Source organism: Spea bombifrons, chromosome 5 (genome assembly GCF_027358695.1).
Source record: "Spea bombifrons isolate aSpeBom1 chromosome 5, aSpeBom1.2.pri, whole genome shotgun sequence".
Classification (NCBI taxonomy): Eukaryota; Metazoa; Chordata; class Amphibia; order Anura; family Pelobatidae; genus Spea; species Spea bombifrons.
The window spans coordinates 58439215-58457025 of record NC_071091.1 but is presented as its reverse complement, the minus strand read 5'-3'; the positions used below and the strand labels follow the sequence as shown (position 1 = coordinate 58457025).

Below are 17811 nucleotides of genomic sequence, written 5' to 3'. Positions count from 1 at the left end.
CGGCACTGAAGATGGGAGACATACCTGGTGAATAAGTACATGGTGTAAGCCATACTGGACATGGTCTGCCCATTTCTAACCACTTCATTCTCTTGATCGTCCCATTTTTCAGTCTCTGAGTCAACGTCTGATGTTAGCAAACGTAACTCTAGTCCCAACTTGGCAATTTTTCCTTGTTCCTATAGGACATTCACAAAGAAGAGGCCCATGCTTATATTTACAAATACAGCAAGCTGTGATCTGGACCCACCCCTTACGCAGAGGCAATCAGGGCTACCACCTGCAAAACCCAATACTGCTTCCCACTCTTCCTCACACTTGTGCTCACCAGGTCTGAGTGAATTGGAGCTCTGAGATATGATGTCATTCTAATAATCTGCTCCTTTCAGACTTGTTGAGCATAAGCGCAATGGGAAGCAGGTACTGCGCCTTGTCTCACTCCGAAATGCACCACAGAAAAAAGACATGGGAGGACTTGGCTTGCTTAACTATTCCCTAGGAAAATTTACTGCCCCCCCCCCTTTAATGGACAAGAGGGATTGGCTGGACATTATATCCTGAAAGTACTTTTATTAAACAAAAAAGGATCAATTACTTTGGGGATGGGTACAGGTAAATCCTAATTCCCTGTATGCCAGCAGTTAGTTTAACGCTCCACTTTAACTTACCTCCACATCTAGCTTCATCGGCTTCAATGTTTTCAAATTCCCGCTATGCTTCTGGAAGGAAACAAGACAGAAATTACCCAAGATGGCATTTTATGAGGATTCAATGATATGCTCATGGTATCAAAGGCTCTCAGTTATGAGTATGTCAGAACTACAAATACCTTACAAATAGATAAAACACTACACATTTCTGAAACATCCTCAAAATGTCATTTGCTGTATTAGTAAAGCTATTTAACTAAGCACCTAAAAAACAGACCTTTTATCTCAGTCTGTTCACTTTAGTGCCATTTGATTTAAGTGTATACCATGGCCATGTTCCTGGTTATCAGAATCAAAAAAACATCTATATTTTATAGTTATACTTTTTAGAAGAGAAACTGTTCTCACAAGCAATTGCGAAATAATTAATGACATCATGCAAGAAAAAACTGGCAACACAGTTTTGTTGAATCTACTGCTGCTGGCCAACGCTATACCCAACGCATTTCACGCATTAACACAGATGACTGCAAAACTACTAAGAGAAGAGTTTGGAAAAGTGAATACTTAATGAAAAAAACATTTGTAATAATGTGTGAAGTGATATTTTTTTTTATAGAAAATAAAACCAAATGCGCTAATTTGCTAGAAATGTTGTGTTGGTTGGAATATTGGTAGTTTTTAGGACACTTTTTTCTGCATCAGTGATCCTTATAGTCCAGAATATCTGGTCTATAGCAATTTACTAATCTGCAAGCAAAGCAATATAATTGCTTCCAGCAACAATATTTTCAGTATTTTATTCCTCTATTCAGTATAATAAAGTAGCAGCTGCACGGTTCAGGATTATGGGAGAAATCTCTTGTTGCCTTCCATATTCTCTATGTATAATTTCTCATTTAAAGAGTACATGTGTGCCAATAACCTGGATCATTTACCTTTCAATACTTTCATATATGAAAGAGGTGAAAAAAAATCAGAAGTACTTGATTGTGATGGACTTTATGGATCCAACAGAATGTCTTCATTTAGTGTAAGGGTGTTAAAACGTAGCTGCTTTCAAAATGTGGTACTCCACATATTCACCTTTTGGACAAGGTCCAGCTGACAGGGAGTATGGGAACCCCACTGTTAAGTATTCTTAATCAACAGCTTGTCGGATTTGCTATTTTCTGGTAAAAAAAAGTGTATGTGTAGCTGTCAATGTTCATGTCTCTCATCAAGGATGTTGAAAGCAGGGAGCAATCTATCACTTTCAGTAGGTGAAGACTTTACAGCAAGCTGGGTACATACTGAAAGATTTAGTGTCCTAAATATATCTGAAAACTACTTTTGCCAGGAGTGTGGTGGTATGATCAATAAATCGAATAGTAATTTTCCAGAGCACAATGAATTTAATGATGCATTTTGGGGGAAATCCACTGTGAATCAAGTCGACATCCTTTCAGGGAAGTCCTGTAGTATTCTTGCTTCACCAAAGTTTAAATCAATTTTAATGTCAAGCTAGAAGTACTGCTGAAACCAAAATGTTATTAATGCTACATGGACGCTCCTAATAGTTGAAACAAATGTACAGAGATACCAGATGAATCCTTTCTAGTACGTCATGTAATTTCTGGGCAGCTTGTTGCGCCCTCTTGCAGTGGCAATATACCAGACCTAGGATGGAATGGCCGGTCCTCAGGTGACCAGGCTCCCCCTGTACATTGATGCTTAAGGGGCTGGTTACAAGGGAGATCTCCGAACTACCTATTCTACAACATGGTGGACGGTGTCTAGCTAGCATTGTCTCCATAGCACATACACCCCAAGTATCCTGCTTTTTGGACACTATCCCTCAGTCTCATTGTCCTGCTTTTGCAGGGACACAAAAAAAACCCAACATCCCACTTTGTAAATCTGAAATGTTGGGGAGAATGATGTCTTGCTCTTCCTGACAGCACGAGTCCTTACGACCCTCAGTAGAAATGATGGCGGCGTAAGTGCTGGGGGTACTGCCCATGATCAGGCCTAAGGCAGCACTTCACTAAACTACATCTCTAGCCTCTTGTAGTTAAAGGTCAATAGTTACAATTGAACTGCCACCACCATCAGCATTTTATTTTAACACAATTAAATATAGTTAATGTTCTTGTATGTCAATCAGTGTAATTGTTATGGAAATGTTTAGTTAAAAATACATGTTGCACAATTACTGTTATTCTATCAAGTTCCTGTTCTTAAGTTCTCTTCCTTAATCTTACGCCATCCGTACAATGACGGCCTGGACCAAACAATATGACTCAGCCAACAATGAGTGAGAGAGACCCTAATAGCAAGGATCCTGAGAACAGGAAGTTAAGATGACAGCGCCCATTTAAATATCAAAGATTGTGCGTTAATAAGTAAACACCATTCACATTTGGTTATGCAGTAAATCATCTGTGACCAGATCAAGTAAAACTAAATACTTATAGGGTTAGTCAAATCCTTATGAATGCATTGCTTACAGTGGTTCATTTTTTTTTATTTTTTTTTTTACTTGATTTCTGCTGAACTATAAAAACAACCCTTTGTATATTCAGCTTGGGGGAAAAAATGTGTTTTTGCTAGACACAACAAATCCCTTTCAAGCAGGCTTCCCCTCCTGGGCCAGTAATTATGAAGGTAACGAAATTTCGGAAAAAGGCATCTTGAGTTTCTTTGAAACCACCGCAAAATCCTAAAATATTAAAACCGTACACACACAAAATAATTAGAATTATAACACACACAAATAAAGTATGCAAATTCCATAAACTCAGCTTCAAGCGTCTACGCTTGTGACTAATGGTGAGGAAATTAGATTGGATTGACTAGTGTTTAATTTCCGTTGCATTTAGTTATCAGCCTTCCCCTTGGCGAGGATTAATATGCTTTCCACTTTGTGCTATAATCGGAGCTGACAAATGCACGTGTTTCCAGATGGCTTGGCTAACACTTGAAAGTAACATATCGCATTGTTGTGATATACACATTCCTCAACGTGTCAATGGAAACAGAAGTCGGGTCCCGACTGTGCAAACTAGAAAGAACAAGGTTTGTATTCCTTGTAAACAAAATGTCAAAAGATAAAAATGCGATTGGAAGATCCAATGGTCCAGATCCCCTATGCATAGAGTACGGCATTTATACAAAAAAAAAAATGGAGTCCCAGGCAAATAAAGGATTAATTGTTCAGACATGTCAATCATTAAAGGGCCAGATAGCTTCCGCTAAATCTAAATTATAAAAAGCTCATTGAGATTCTTTGATACTGGACATAATTTTTAGCTTAAAATTACAAGTTTTATATTTAAAACCTCTTAGGATATTACGATTTAAATGCAGATGTGTTTAAGGTAATTTCCATAGTATACAAAATATTACATATACAAGAATAACTTAATGATTTGTGGGTTCTATATAAGGCTGACATATGGATTTGGTGTGTAGTCATCAAAGGGCCCTTCACTTCAACAAACTTTAACTGTGTCATCTAATTTTATTCTATCTCTGAAAGTAAAAACTATTCAGAAAAATGTAAAAAGAATTTTCCATTTCTACTGCAACAGCCCATGAGTCCCTGATTTGGTCGCACATGACAATTCAGAAGTCCCTGAAAAATTATGTTGTCAGATTTTGCATGATAATTATTGGTAGGAATGGTTTGGAGCATTCAACAGCGCTATTAATGATGTTTTAAAGGCTTTATTAAATTCCAAAGGTGTTCCGTTCTGCATGGTAGGTAGAACAACTTGGCCTGAGAATAGCCCCTTAGATGAAAATTGTGATCCCAGGGTATTCACTAAAATGTTTGAGCCTTTCTCGCAGAGGAAACCATCCATTATGCTTCACAGATCTACCACAATATCATGCTTTCCAATACATTTGCATAATCCAAGCTCTCCAACATTTGCAGGAGAAAACATTATATTATTGCTGTTTTATGATAGCATATACACTTACTAGGTTTTAACTAAGACAATTTAAATAATAGAAATATTTTTTTTTTTTTTGAAAAGAAAGGGGTCTTCCCAAAACATTTAAACTCCTTCCCAGCGCTTTTAGGAGTCCAACAGGTGGCCACAGCACAGAAAAAGATAACTTACCCCTGGTCTTGGAAGTGAAAGATAGGCTCGTTTCTCTCCTAGGGGCAACATAGACATGTGTCAGAAATATTCCTTAATGACGTCAATCATTTTTGTACAACTTAAAACATGAATACAATAAAACACATGTATAACTAACAAAGCTATATGTTTTGAGATGGCCCATCTCTAAAACAGTCGATGGTTGTTTGTCTATACACAAACACAAATGCGTAGCACATTTATACAATGTAATACAACAATAAATGTACATCCCTCTTCCCTATGCCTCTTCATAATGCCTCATGGGGACCCTAGGCAGCTGCTTAATGTGGTTATATGGCAGAAACAGCTCTGAATTCACAGCCTATCCGTATTCTTGTTAACTGTCCTGATTTGGTCAAAACAGGTTCCGCTGACCAGTTTTTCTCACTTGTGTCCCATTTTCCCAGGACTGTTGTGAAACAGACATTAAACATAAGCGACAAGGGGGATACAGGATTTTACATGGACAGAGCAACTAACAGAACTTTGTATAATGAACATAATTTCTGGGCTCCATATATAGATTTATTATTATTTTTAGTATTAGGAGTATATTATATATTATTATGAGTAAACCACTACCTACTTCATTCAGAAAAACACTGCTTGTTTTCTATTTCCTTGGGTCCACTTAACTTATTCGCAATCTTTGTACATGCATGCGCAGTGTTGTGCACATGTATATTCTAGACAATTCACATGGTCCAGAATTGAATGCTCCTTTTACCTGTCCAAGGAGGACCACATATTTCACTATGAAACCTTTTTGGCATTGCACATCTTCTGTCGTAGGCATATAATCACAAAGCAGCTTGTTTGCTTCAGTAAATTGCTTTAACTGGAGAAAAATTGCTCACTGCTTATTCATTCACTCTGAATTCAAACAATTACGTGTTCATGGCAAACACATTCCCTACATAAGCTTGCATTCTGGGCTCTGATAGGGAATTTGAAACAGATAAATGTATCTATTAGTACTTCTTGGATAAAGGCAAACCGCTGCTGTTTAGACACACAAATAGCAAAATAACAGATGCTTATTGATCCGAATATAGATTTCTATTAGAAAAGCCACACGCAGCAAACCATACTCTCACCAATGCCATCAGAAAAACAAATTCAGTTTTCCTCAGAGTAAAAATTACTGAATTACAAGTAATACAGACTACAAACACCTGTCAGGAACTACGGGACTTGAGCCGGCGGCCCTGAGCATAGCTGACTGTTGACCTACAGGTGTTGCCACCAGGAGGCTCTGTGGTCGCCGGGAATTCCTGTTTCCCCATGTCCCTGTCCAGTTTGTCACTGGTTCCTGTCACACCTGAGGCCTGTCACATAATTAAGGGCCGTAACAACGCTGGAGCATTGTAATTCCTGGCCTTTCGGTAGCGTGAATCCTGTTCGGGTTTATTAATCACAAATTGTTCTCATTAAATCAAAGGCTGGAGACCCCTAGATCAGACAGTACGCTGGGAAATAACGTGGTAATAATTTTTAAGAGCCAGTTGAGGATGCAATTTGTATTTTTTTTCCTCACTTGCTTATTCACACGCCATTCATCAGGAAAAACGCAAGAATACATTATCCGCTGTGAAATACAGTAATTGCACTTAAGTAGGAGTACATCATTTTACATAAAAAATAATCAGCAGCACATAATATTTCACATGAAGTGACTGCTCTGAAGTTCTATTTATTTAAAGGAATTTGCCTACATATTTTCTCGCAGTGTTAAAAGAGGCAAAAAAATAATGAAGAAATTCACAGAGATTAGCAGTTTTATTATGTGATTCACAATAAAGCCCTTATTGAGTGTTATGTTCTAAAAAATCAAGTTACCTATGGTTTAAAAGTTTGCAGCTTCTTTCTCAAGTCCATAACCCTTCTAGCACATGCATAACTCTGATAACCTGTAACAAGTATTGTAATTTTAATTCGATCTATTTAAAAGGGTACAATTAGAGAAATTTATATATGCTTATAAAAAATATATAAAAGTTGAAGCATGCCCAATGTTACTCTGGGAGCAATTCTATAGCGGACCGGGAGCTGCTGCTAGTTGATGCTCATCTGTACAATGCCATGAAGGAGAAGGAAATATTAAGTTCATAACATCTTAATCTTATTATCTTTACCTGTTGATCCTCTATCAAACTATTTCTTAAAATACATAAGAGCAATGCAGCAACCAAATGGAAACTCCCCCACAGAGCACAATAAATGGTGTCATTTTTATATACTATTACTTAAGTGTGAAGTCAAAGAAACCATGATCAATATGTATATAGGTGCAAGAATTCCAATATGATATGTGATAGTGGCCTTAAATACACAAGGACCGACAGATCTCCAGATCTTACTTAAATAGTAGAAGCCTTCACACCTACTGGGCAGTCTGTATTTATATTATACATCCAAAAATTGTTGTATGTATGGTTACTAAACGTACCAAAGATCTAACTAAGAAGCAATAATGTCTATGATAGTTTGGTAACACTGTACCACTCTGGTACTTGACTCATGTATCCATCCCAGCACCTAAGGCGGATGCAGGATGGCTGGGGCAGTTCTCAAGCAAGTTGTACATCGTGATCAGATGACCCCAAAGGCAGAGTGTCAACCAGTGACTGACCCACTGCATGTAAGCTACAAGCTTGGTACTAGCAACAGGTCACATCACATATGTTTCCTTTGGCAAGCATGAACCAAGACCCAAAACAGGCTTTTCCACCTATTCCAGGAAAATTGGAAAACTTGATGATCAGACATTAAAATCATAATGCACCTATATGCAGGATTTAAACATACACATGCATACATTATATCATTTAGTAATACCTATTAAGCCTAGATGTTAGCAATAAGGAGCACCTTTTATGAAGATTTCCTTTACATTTGTCTGCCACTCCGGCATAAGTTAGTAGTCATTAGGAGACTTGTGCACAAGGTGGCAGCAGGGTAATACTGTGCATCCTATAGAATGATGTAATCACTATAAGCTTCAGCTGTCTTCAGAGCTAACAGTAGAATCATCGTAGAATCATCTATGTGGTTCACTCTGCGTTTTTCAACATGGCTAATGGTTAGCCATTTACTCTGCCGTGCACGGAGAAGCTGGGGGATTTCTTTATATAACAAGGAACAGCCATGTTAAATAAAACGCATGAGCATTTCTTTAAGCAGGAAACCAACGAGGCCTCGACAGGACACCTATGGTGTTATGCATATATTATGAATATCCAGCTTTACATTTCCCTGAGCTGTATTTTTTTTTTTAAAGAAAAAAAAAAAAGATTACATTCTTACACTTTTTCATTGTGTGGCTGCATGTATCCAGCAAAGCAGCTGCACTTATGGGATCAGCAGAGGTTGACACTACTGGTCACCAGCCCTGTGGGCAGGCCCGGACTGGCCATCGGGCACACCGGGCATTTGCCCGGTGGGCCGGGCCACGGCAGGGCCGCATTGACTTAGGGGCTGATGGAGCTGCAGCTCCAGGCCCCTACCCTACCAACTGCGACCGGGTCCGCCACTCTAAGGGGCCGGGAAGTCCCCACCAAGGCCGGCCTTGCGGGTCTGCGGCCGCACAGGGCTTAAATTAAAACATCGGGGTTTTTTTTTACTTTATTTAACATGGAGGATGTTAAATAAAGTTGAAAAAAAAAACCCCGATGTTTTAATTTAAACCCTGTGCGGCCGCAGACCCCTAAGGACGGCCCTGGTGGGGGCTTCCCGGCCCCTTAGGGCAGGGCCGACCTTTGGGGTGTGCGACCGCACAGGGCGCCACACTCCAGGGGGCGGCCGCCACACTCCAGGGGGCGGCCGCTCATCAGGGGGTGCCAACTTGCGGCACCCGGCACCCCTCCAGAGACGGACAGTAATGTCCGCCGCTGGAGGAGCAGGCTCGCAAGGGAGCGATATCGGAGGTCTTTAACAGACCTCCGGTTCCCTTGAGTGATTTTAAGCCGGGTTGAACCCGGCTTAAAATCACTCAAGGGAGCCGGAGGTCTGTTAAAGACCTCCGATACCGCTCCCTTGTGATCCGCGCGGCAACAGCTGTTGTGCGCCGGGGTTTGTTTTCAGATCCCGGCGCACAGCACTGAAGCCGCGCCCACCGCTGTCCGTGCACTCTGACCCGGAAGAAGACAGAGAAGACAGAAGAACTGAAGAAGAGGAGCGAAGAGGAGGAAAAGAAGCTGAAAGAAGAAAGGAAAGGTAGGAAAGCATTAAGTGAGTGTGGATCAGTATATATGTGTGGATTGGTGTATGTGTGTATGTGTGTGGATTGGTGTATGTGTGTGGATTGGTATGTGTGTGGATTGGTATATGTGTGTGGATTGGTATGTGTGTGGATCAGTATATATGTGTGGATCGGTGTATATGTGTGGATTGGTGTATGTGTGTATGTGTGTGGATTGGTGTATGTGTGTGGATTGGTATGTGTGTGGATTGGTATGTGTGTGGATTGGTATGTGTGTGGATTGGTATATATGTGTGGATTGGTGTATGTGTGTGGATTGGTGTATATGTGTGGATTGGTATATGTGTGTGGATTGGTATATATGTGTGGATTAGTATATATGTGTGGTTTGGTATATGTGTGGATTGGTATATGTGTGGATTGGTATATATGTGTGGATTGGTGTATATGTGTGGATTGGTGTATATGTGTGGATCAGTATATATGTGTGGATCAGTATATATGTGTGGATCAGTATATATGTGTGTGGATCAGTATATATGTGTGTGGATCGGTATATATGTGTGTGGATTGGTATATGTGTGTGTGGATTGGTATATGTGTGTGGATTGGTATATGTGTGTGGATTGGTATATGTGTGTGGATTGGTATATGTGTGGATTGGTGTGGATTGGTATGTGTGTGGATCAGTATATGTGTGTGGATTGGTATATATGTGTGGATTGGTATATATGTGTGGATTGGTATATATGTGTGGATTAGTGTATATGTCTGGATTGGTATACGTGTGGATTGGTATATGTGTGGATTGGTAAGTGCGTGAGAGTGATGGGTGTTATGCTGTACCATTTCCAATGTCTTTTTCATGATCTAATTATGCTCTAAAAGTACATCATAACTCCCATCACTCTATACTGTTCCATACAGTGGCAGAGCTGGGAGGCAGAGGCCTTGCACCCCCACCGCAGGACTCCTGAAAGGTAAGTGAACTTCAAAGAGGGAGAGGGTAGATAGTTAGGAGGGGGTAGTTGCGGCGGGCTTAAGGGGCTCTGTGTTAATGCGGCCAATATAGGCCCAGTCAGTCCGGTCCTGACTGGGCCTATTTTAAGGTGGGGGCCTGGAGCTGCAGCTCCATCAGCCCCTAAGTCAATCCTGCCCTGCCGCGGGCCCGGTCGCAGTTGCTGCTTGCTCCGGCAACAAGGTAAGTAGGGTGAGGGAGGGGGGTGCAGTGAAAAGGGGCAGAGGGGGGTTAGATTGTGAGAAAGGGGGAGAGGGGATAGATAGAGGCGGTACATATTGAGAAGTGGGGAAGGGGGTTACATAGTGAGAAGGGGCAGATAAGATGAAGAGAGGGGGTAGTGTGAATGCGTATGACAATTAATGAATTCATGTGTGGATGAATTGCTTGATTTGTGAGACTGCATAAATGAATGTGTTAATGATTTGTCTGAATGATTAAATGCAAAGATGGTACATGAAGGGTGGGCTTTAACAATAAATAAATAAATAAATAAATATGGGCTGCTCAGGCTTAAATGCCCGGGCCTATTTTTTGTCCCAGTCCGGGCCTGCCTGTGGGCATTTGACCAGTGTGCCCGTCCTGGCATGGTTCCTGCATTTATGCAGCAGCTGGGCCTCTTAGTCACCAAGACAAACACAAGGTCAGAGTGTCTCACATCCCATGGACATGACCACGTAAAAAAACTTCAAAAAAACCCCAAAAACCTTAGTTTGCATTGTTAAAGAAATGAAACATTTTCCCACATGCACTTACAGAACTGCTCTACGGTCAAGGGAAATGCATTATTTAGGAAAGTATTTTTAGAAGTCAAAACCAAGCTGTGTATACTTCACTTATATGTTGACTTTTATTGTCTCTATCACACACTCATCATCACTCACTTATATTAGGTGACTGAACAGCAAATAGCCACAGGTTTTACAGAACTATATGTCAAGGTGTCCTATTTTGTTTGCAACCTGTGATTGCCTTTGAAAATCGCCTTTGACAGACATTGTTCTTACCTCGCCTCCCTTCGAATACATCATTAATTTCTCGCAGGAGAATGGACATATCACTCATTTGAGACTCCCAGGCCTCGCAAAAAACGTCAAGGTTTTCTTTTGCAATTTTACTGGTCGGGTGAAGAGCCAATGTTTCTGCAGCAGACACAATCTACAACGTAAGAGTAGAGAGACTCATGTTGCAAGTGGAACTACTTCTCAATAGACAAAAATAGTTCCTACATGATTATGCTAAGGATGCCCCCTCTGCGTGTCTCTGTAGACATATATTGGCATAACTGGGGTCTTCCATCTGCAAGGGTGCTCCTGGCTACTCCCCACCCACTCAAGTCTAACTGGGACTAGCCACACTACCTAAATAAGACCCCATGCCTGGTAGGCTAGGTAGTTCCTAGATATTTGCTGAAAGTAACATTCAATTTTCACTGGTGATCGCCTTTAAAACTCTCAGCGTGCAGACACAATTTGGCAGCAGTTCACAATTACAAAACATTTAATTGCTGGTTTGTAAATCCCAGCTTTCTTTTCCCAACATTTCTGCTAAGTGTAATCTAAAGACTCAGATTTCACTAGTGAACGATAAAAATATTTCCATCTAACATATTTGTATCAGCCCTTGAGCAAATATTTTACTCGCATCTGGTGTCTGCTTTCATTAAAAAAAAAAAAAAAAAAACACAATAGGATGGAAACCACCATACCTGTGGACCAGTCACCTGAAAGGTGTCTTCTGCATGAATGCATGTAATTTCCAGTGGTTCCGTGCCTGAAACATGTCTCAACAACCGACAGCTCTAGAAGAACCAAACAGTTTCATTAACAAAGAATGCTTTTTATCTTCATGAAAATCCTGTGTGCCACCGTAACTCTTCTACTGATTTCCGATTTGGTACAGTAAATCCTGCATAAAGTATGCATATCATATTTAAGAAACAAAAAGAGAATAGATTAAATTGTTTCCACAGTAGGAAAAGACGTGAGCCTAAGGGTTTTAAATTTTATTTTACAATTGATGTGGTTTACACCTCTTCCAAACTATACTTGGCTCCAGGCTCCCTACTCAAAATACCACATCACACCTACAATGGGAAACACAGATGCAAATTTGTGTCTGCACTAGAATTATTTGTATCTGTTGACTGATTTCTAAGGCTTAACAAAAAATGAATAACACAAAGTTAGTAACAGGTAATTGTTTGCGCACACAGGGCCGCTCATGAATCTGGAGGGCTTCCATTGCAAAACATACTGTGTCGCCAATGAGATGTAAAATTGCTTAAATTGCCATCAGAGTTAAACCACTTGATCAGATTCAGCTCAAGTCAGATGCATCAACACAGAACTCAAAACCCTATCTGAGGAAAAAAATGATTTGAACAGAGGTTTAACCCTTCTGAGTTTAAGTGAGATAACAACAGGAATTGAGCTGTGGCTCCAACAAACCGGGTTTTCTGCTCGGCACCTGGTTGAAAGGGAAAGGGGCCAGAATTTGAACCCTCTGAGAACCAAGGAACTTGGCAGTAAAAAGCACTCTCTGGCAATGACAATGTTGCAAAGAGGCGGGAAGACTTTTTGCACCTCCCGAGGGGCCAAGGTGAAATGCCAGAGCTGAAACAAAGAGGTCTATTTATTAAGAGCTGGACTGGTATGAAGTGTGTTATCTCCGGGTATTCACTAAAATATATTATGGGACAACTTGGTATTCCTTGCAGGGTTAATTTACCAGGATCCCACTATGTCAGAGCCTGGCCAGTTCCAGTCCACTAGTTCCTTTTCAGTCCTCGTTGAAATCAATTATTCAATTCACAAGTACAACCCGGGTGTCTCTATAAGTACCTTAGTTTTTATTTTTATTTTTTAAACTCAATTAAGCTTAGCTTCTGGGTGTAATTACCAAATGAATGTGCAGAATCACAATCATCATAGGCCATTCCTCCACGATATATGTTACGGATAGATTTTAATTTTTTTGTTAAAAAACAGAAAGAGAATTTGAAGGCAGATATGAGCCATTTGGCTCATTTAATCTGCTCATATTCCTGCTTTAAAGATTCAAGACATTAAAGACTCATACCTTAAATCAGTCCTTGGTCTTGTCCCTTACTGTGTTAAAGGAGATCACAAAGTGACCTTTAAAACGGCTCTAAAATATCTAATGATTATAACAACTGGATATTTTGTGAAAAGTTCAGAAATCTGCGATAATCAAAATCTTTTTTTACGAACCAGTGCGTAACTTAATATGACTGGCTTTGATTTCATAATGTTTCCTGGGTGGTACGGAGCATAAATCCAATAAATCACGTATTTCATGCCTACTCGTTTACATACACTGTGTGGAAACTGCTATTTCCGAGTGTTTTGTGCAAATGTATTAAACCATTTTAAATGTTTTGGAAATTGATGCTCTGTTTTGCCTTTAGCAATATAACATCCATGTAGATGGGGTCATGGGTTGTTAGTGGGGGTAATGGAGAACATGAGCTTGTTGACAGGAGGAAAAAACATCCCAGCAGTTTCTAAGTGCCTTGTAAATACTGTGAATGATTAATGAAATCAACTACTCACATATTGATAATCTGCAAACTCAATTTAACATGGTCAACCATACCACAAAAAGTATTTGTCAGTCCCATTTAAAGCTAGGAGGTACATGCATCTGTTTTGTTGAAACATAGAATTTTACGGCAGATAAGAAACATTCGGCCCATCTAGCCTGCCCTTTTGCCTGATGTAAACACTCAACCCTAAAACAGTTTAGGATAGTTCTTATAAGCAAGGGCGGATCCTGTATGTGGCACCCTCCCAAAAAAATACTGGCAAGAATATTTTGAAAAAAATAAATTAAATATGTTTAAATAAATAACATTTACTAAACGGATATGGTACAGCATAATTCACTATCACTATATACTGAGCAATACATTGATGGTGGTACAGCATAACTCCCATCACTATACACTAAGCCAGATACTGACGTGCTAGGCCTCTAAAACAGCCTGTCTGTGCCACCTCTGACCCTTTAGCAGACTGCCTGTGCCACCTCTGTAAACCTGTAACATTAATCCATGATAATGGACTTGCATGCTTCAGTGGCATATTTGTCAGGGGGTGTCATCATGGCTATGCCCCGAATAGGTATTCTTATAAGAAAAAGATATGGAATGTAAGACTACAATTGGCTCATCTAGTATGCCCACCCATTATCTAAAAGAATGAGAATTCATTTTGTTTGTTTAATAACTCCATATTATCTAAGCTACAATCCTGTCTGGAAGCATTTGCTATTCAACTACCACTCCAAAATGGTCTTAATGTTGCCACTGAATTGTCTAGCATTCTCCCATCTTTTGTCAATCCATCTTTCATGTGAAAGGCTTTATTTTTGTGTCTTGCTAAATAATCTGAAGTGTTTTAAATAGCTCTTTGTTATCACCCCTCTCAATTTTTACCTTCAAGCTATACATGTTAAGGACTTTCACTCCTATGCATGGCTCTAGTGGGAAACATAGATAAGAATTTGTCTGCAAACTTAAAGAACTTTAATACGCATTCTTTGTTAAAGGACGCTAAAGTGTGCCTTCAAGAAAACCATTGGATGGCCTTTTCATCAGCATGCACATTAGCCTGGGTTTGTGCGAAACTACTGCACATTTGTTACATATAATTCTTATTTGAATAGATACAAATGCAATGTGACAATTATGGGATTTAAGCCTCGGAAACTTACTTCAACAAGTTGTTCCTTCTGTTCAGATAGCTTGCATGTATATTCAGCCACCGCTTCTAGGTTTCCTTCTGCCCCCGCAATCTTTAGCGCTTTCAGGACCATGTGGTCTGCATGGAATTTTAACAAGTCGGCTGCCAGTATTGTAGCTGAACTGTGAAGCTAAAAGAAACGGAACATTTGAATACATAACATTAGTAAACAGGTGTCATATCCACACCACATCCAGAAACACACACAAGTACACAAATATAAGTTTACAGTATGGTAACTTCCACAACAAATGTAATAAACATCCGTTAACCTCATTATTAACTAAATGCATATTTAAAAAACTTGGAGCCCTACTGCATCAGGAGACTCAGCATTAAAGATGAGCCCAGCATCCAGAAATCCGGTCTATGGGCCCTATTTCCCCCTGTCAGGATTATGGCTGAAGCCTCTTTTTCTGTGGGTCTACCACATAGACTTGCCCTTACAGCAAGCTTGCTGGTTATGACTATCCTATTAAATGCTTTGCCGCCGATGATGTACCAGGCACGTCCTAAAAAATTGCTCCTACAGGACCAGTGATGTGATCTGGGAGGGCTTTTAAGCGATGACAAACCAGGTACAACACAATAAATTGGTCCTACAGGAGCAGTGATGTAACTGATATGTCATCTCTTAAAAGCACTCCCAAAACCAACAGTCTCCCACAATCCATCAGCATTTCTATATGCCATTTATTTATTTTATTTAATCAATCAGTTTATGTATGTAGTTAACCATGAGGGGTTTTTTTTTCAATTATTAATTTATTTAAATAATAAATTAAATTATTTAAATTTTCTATAGATATGCAGAGAAAGAGAAGTGTTTCTGCCCTTCTCTTCCTCCTTAAATCTTTTGCCCTTTTGTGGAAGTGCGTCAGGAGGCCTGACAGAAGACAAAAGACATGGAGACAAGCGGATGAAGACAGAAAAAAGAAGATGCAAGAGAAGAAGCAGAGCTGGGGAAAAGGAGACAGGGAAAAGGAAGAAGGTAGGAAGACATTGAGAGACAACGGGAGTAAGAGTGAGTGAGTGTGAAAATATTGTTTTAACCTTCATGTAATGTTCATTTTTGTTGAATTAAATTTTCTTTAAATTAGCACCAAAATATAGAGGTGTGGCCTATAATCATATATAATAATTTGTGTGGGTATACTAAATGATACAGAGAAAAAAACATAGCAAAAGCACGAAAAATCTCATTATTATGGTTTTGGAAAACAATTCATTTTATGTATAGTCCGCAAAATACTACTGTTCACGCAGAGAAAGCCGTGCTTTACTATACAATGCTGAGAAGAACGTACACGACACAGAAAATTATCACATGAAAAAGTATATTATTCACATTTCAATGCGCTCAAAAACTTTAATGTTGGCAAAATAGCAAATATAATTTTTCAGCATTCAGACAAATACCTTTTTTGATCTCTCTTTGATATTCATGTAATACAACACTAGCAAGCGAGGAACTAGCAATTTAATCTGTGCATAACAGCAGCCCCGTTACATAAAAGCAATCCAAAGGCAGTGATGAGTGGCTGTTTCCGTACACTCTGCCTCTGACTTCTAACGGGAGAGAGATTTCTCTCGCTGGGAACATCAGACTCTATTCTATAAGTCATGTGCCTAATGAATGGCATCTGTTTCTTTTCGATTTGCTGAAAATGTGTTTTCTTCAAGTCTACAGAAAGAAAACAGATGTCACTCAAGTCTCTATTTTAAGGGTTGCACTACTCTATAGTCAGACAGTTACACTCTACTGCAGGACCAGATTGGGGGAAGCAAGTTTTCATGCTCATGCAGTGTGCGGCCTGGCATATCCAGCAGGTGGCAGATCGGGTAAGAGGGGAGAGATGGCAACCAGCGACCCACAGGGCATTGCCACACGTGCCAGATGGCCAGCCCAGGCCTGCTGTAGTATGTTAACGAGACACTTCACCCACTAAATGTATATTTTCATGCTGTCTGTTTTGCATACGCATTTGCCCATTTCACTAACGCCAGCTAAATGCCATGCAGGAGATGTGTTCGGGGGCACGCATCTCTCTGCATGTGATCTCGTAGCCTCCAGTGTGCTCCAGTGCTCAGTCCGTAAGCGGTGCAGGACCCCCCCAAGGGCATGTGTAGAAAGTGCTTCCATTGATGTCAATGGGAGTACTTTCCTGCAATTGATTGGTTGTTTCAAAAAGTGCAATTTTTTTTATAAGTGGGGGTATCGGAGACATTAAACTGTTCCATTAAGGAAATAAAACATGATACATGTTTTTTGATTTAATTACATAAAAGCAACAAGAAAAGTAGCATTTTCAGTTTATATGGTACTTGCTGGACTAGAGGGAGCACGACTTCCTACCACCACTTTGATGACTAGCTGACATACCCAGGGCCTCTGGGGCAAATCTACCAAGTTCACAAGTATGGCTATGAGTTGGAGAGCATTCCTTCAAGGAGAAGAATCGTCTTTTCTCGTTCACACTAGTATATGAGCCCCAATAAGAACACTATTTCTATCTATCTATCTACTCACACAAATAGATTACACGGAAAAACAGTAAATCTCTGGAGGTCAAGTATGAATAATAAATAGATCAGATCAGATTGCCTGTCATTAGGAGACCGGAAGTCTGTGATTTCATTCTGGCACTATGACCTCTCTCCATCTGACCTTGTGAGCGTTATACAACACTGTACTCAGTCTCAGCTTACCTGACCATATAAATCGACTCTAGTACAAGCAAAAAGCGGATGCGTTTCCAGACACCCATTTGCATACACTTAACTCATTCCTGCCCCAGATACTGCAAACTAATAGAAACTAACAACCCTTTGGGCAGTATTATCTATTTCAGAATAGGCCATAGCACTGAAGGGGTTAAAAAGGAACAAACTCTATTCTACCCCTAATCAGTTATTAATACACATTGTACCGATAGAAAAAAATAGTTGTATGTCCGGCTACAGAATTAAAAGGCCGGTTAATGGTATATACACAAAACTAATCAGATTCTTATAGAGTTTATTAAAAACTTGAAGGTGGTTT

The 17811-nt window shown here is 39.8% G+C and overlaps 1 protein-coding gene across 1 annotated transcript in view; it reads right to left on the bottom strand.

The window, feature by feature from the left end:
• Positions 1-17811, bottom strand: part of CTNNAL1 (catenin alpha like 1) — a 100879-nt gene that overhangs the window by 4591 nt on the left and 78477 nt on the right. The window contains exons 9-14 of the mRNA XM_053466692.1: positions 14740-14898; positions 11711-11803; positions 11010-11160; positions 4760-4797; positions 669-719; positions 25-179 (exon numbers count right to left, since the gene is read on the bottom strand). Coding sequence (XP_053322667.1) covers positions 25-179; positions 669-719; positions 4760-4797; positions 11010-11160; positions 11711-11803; positions 14740-14898 — 647 coding nt within the window. The remainder of the gene's footprint in view (positions 1-24; positions 180-668; positions 720-4759; positions 4798-11009; positions 11161-11710; positions 11804-14739; positions 14899-17811) is intronic.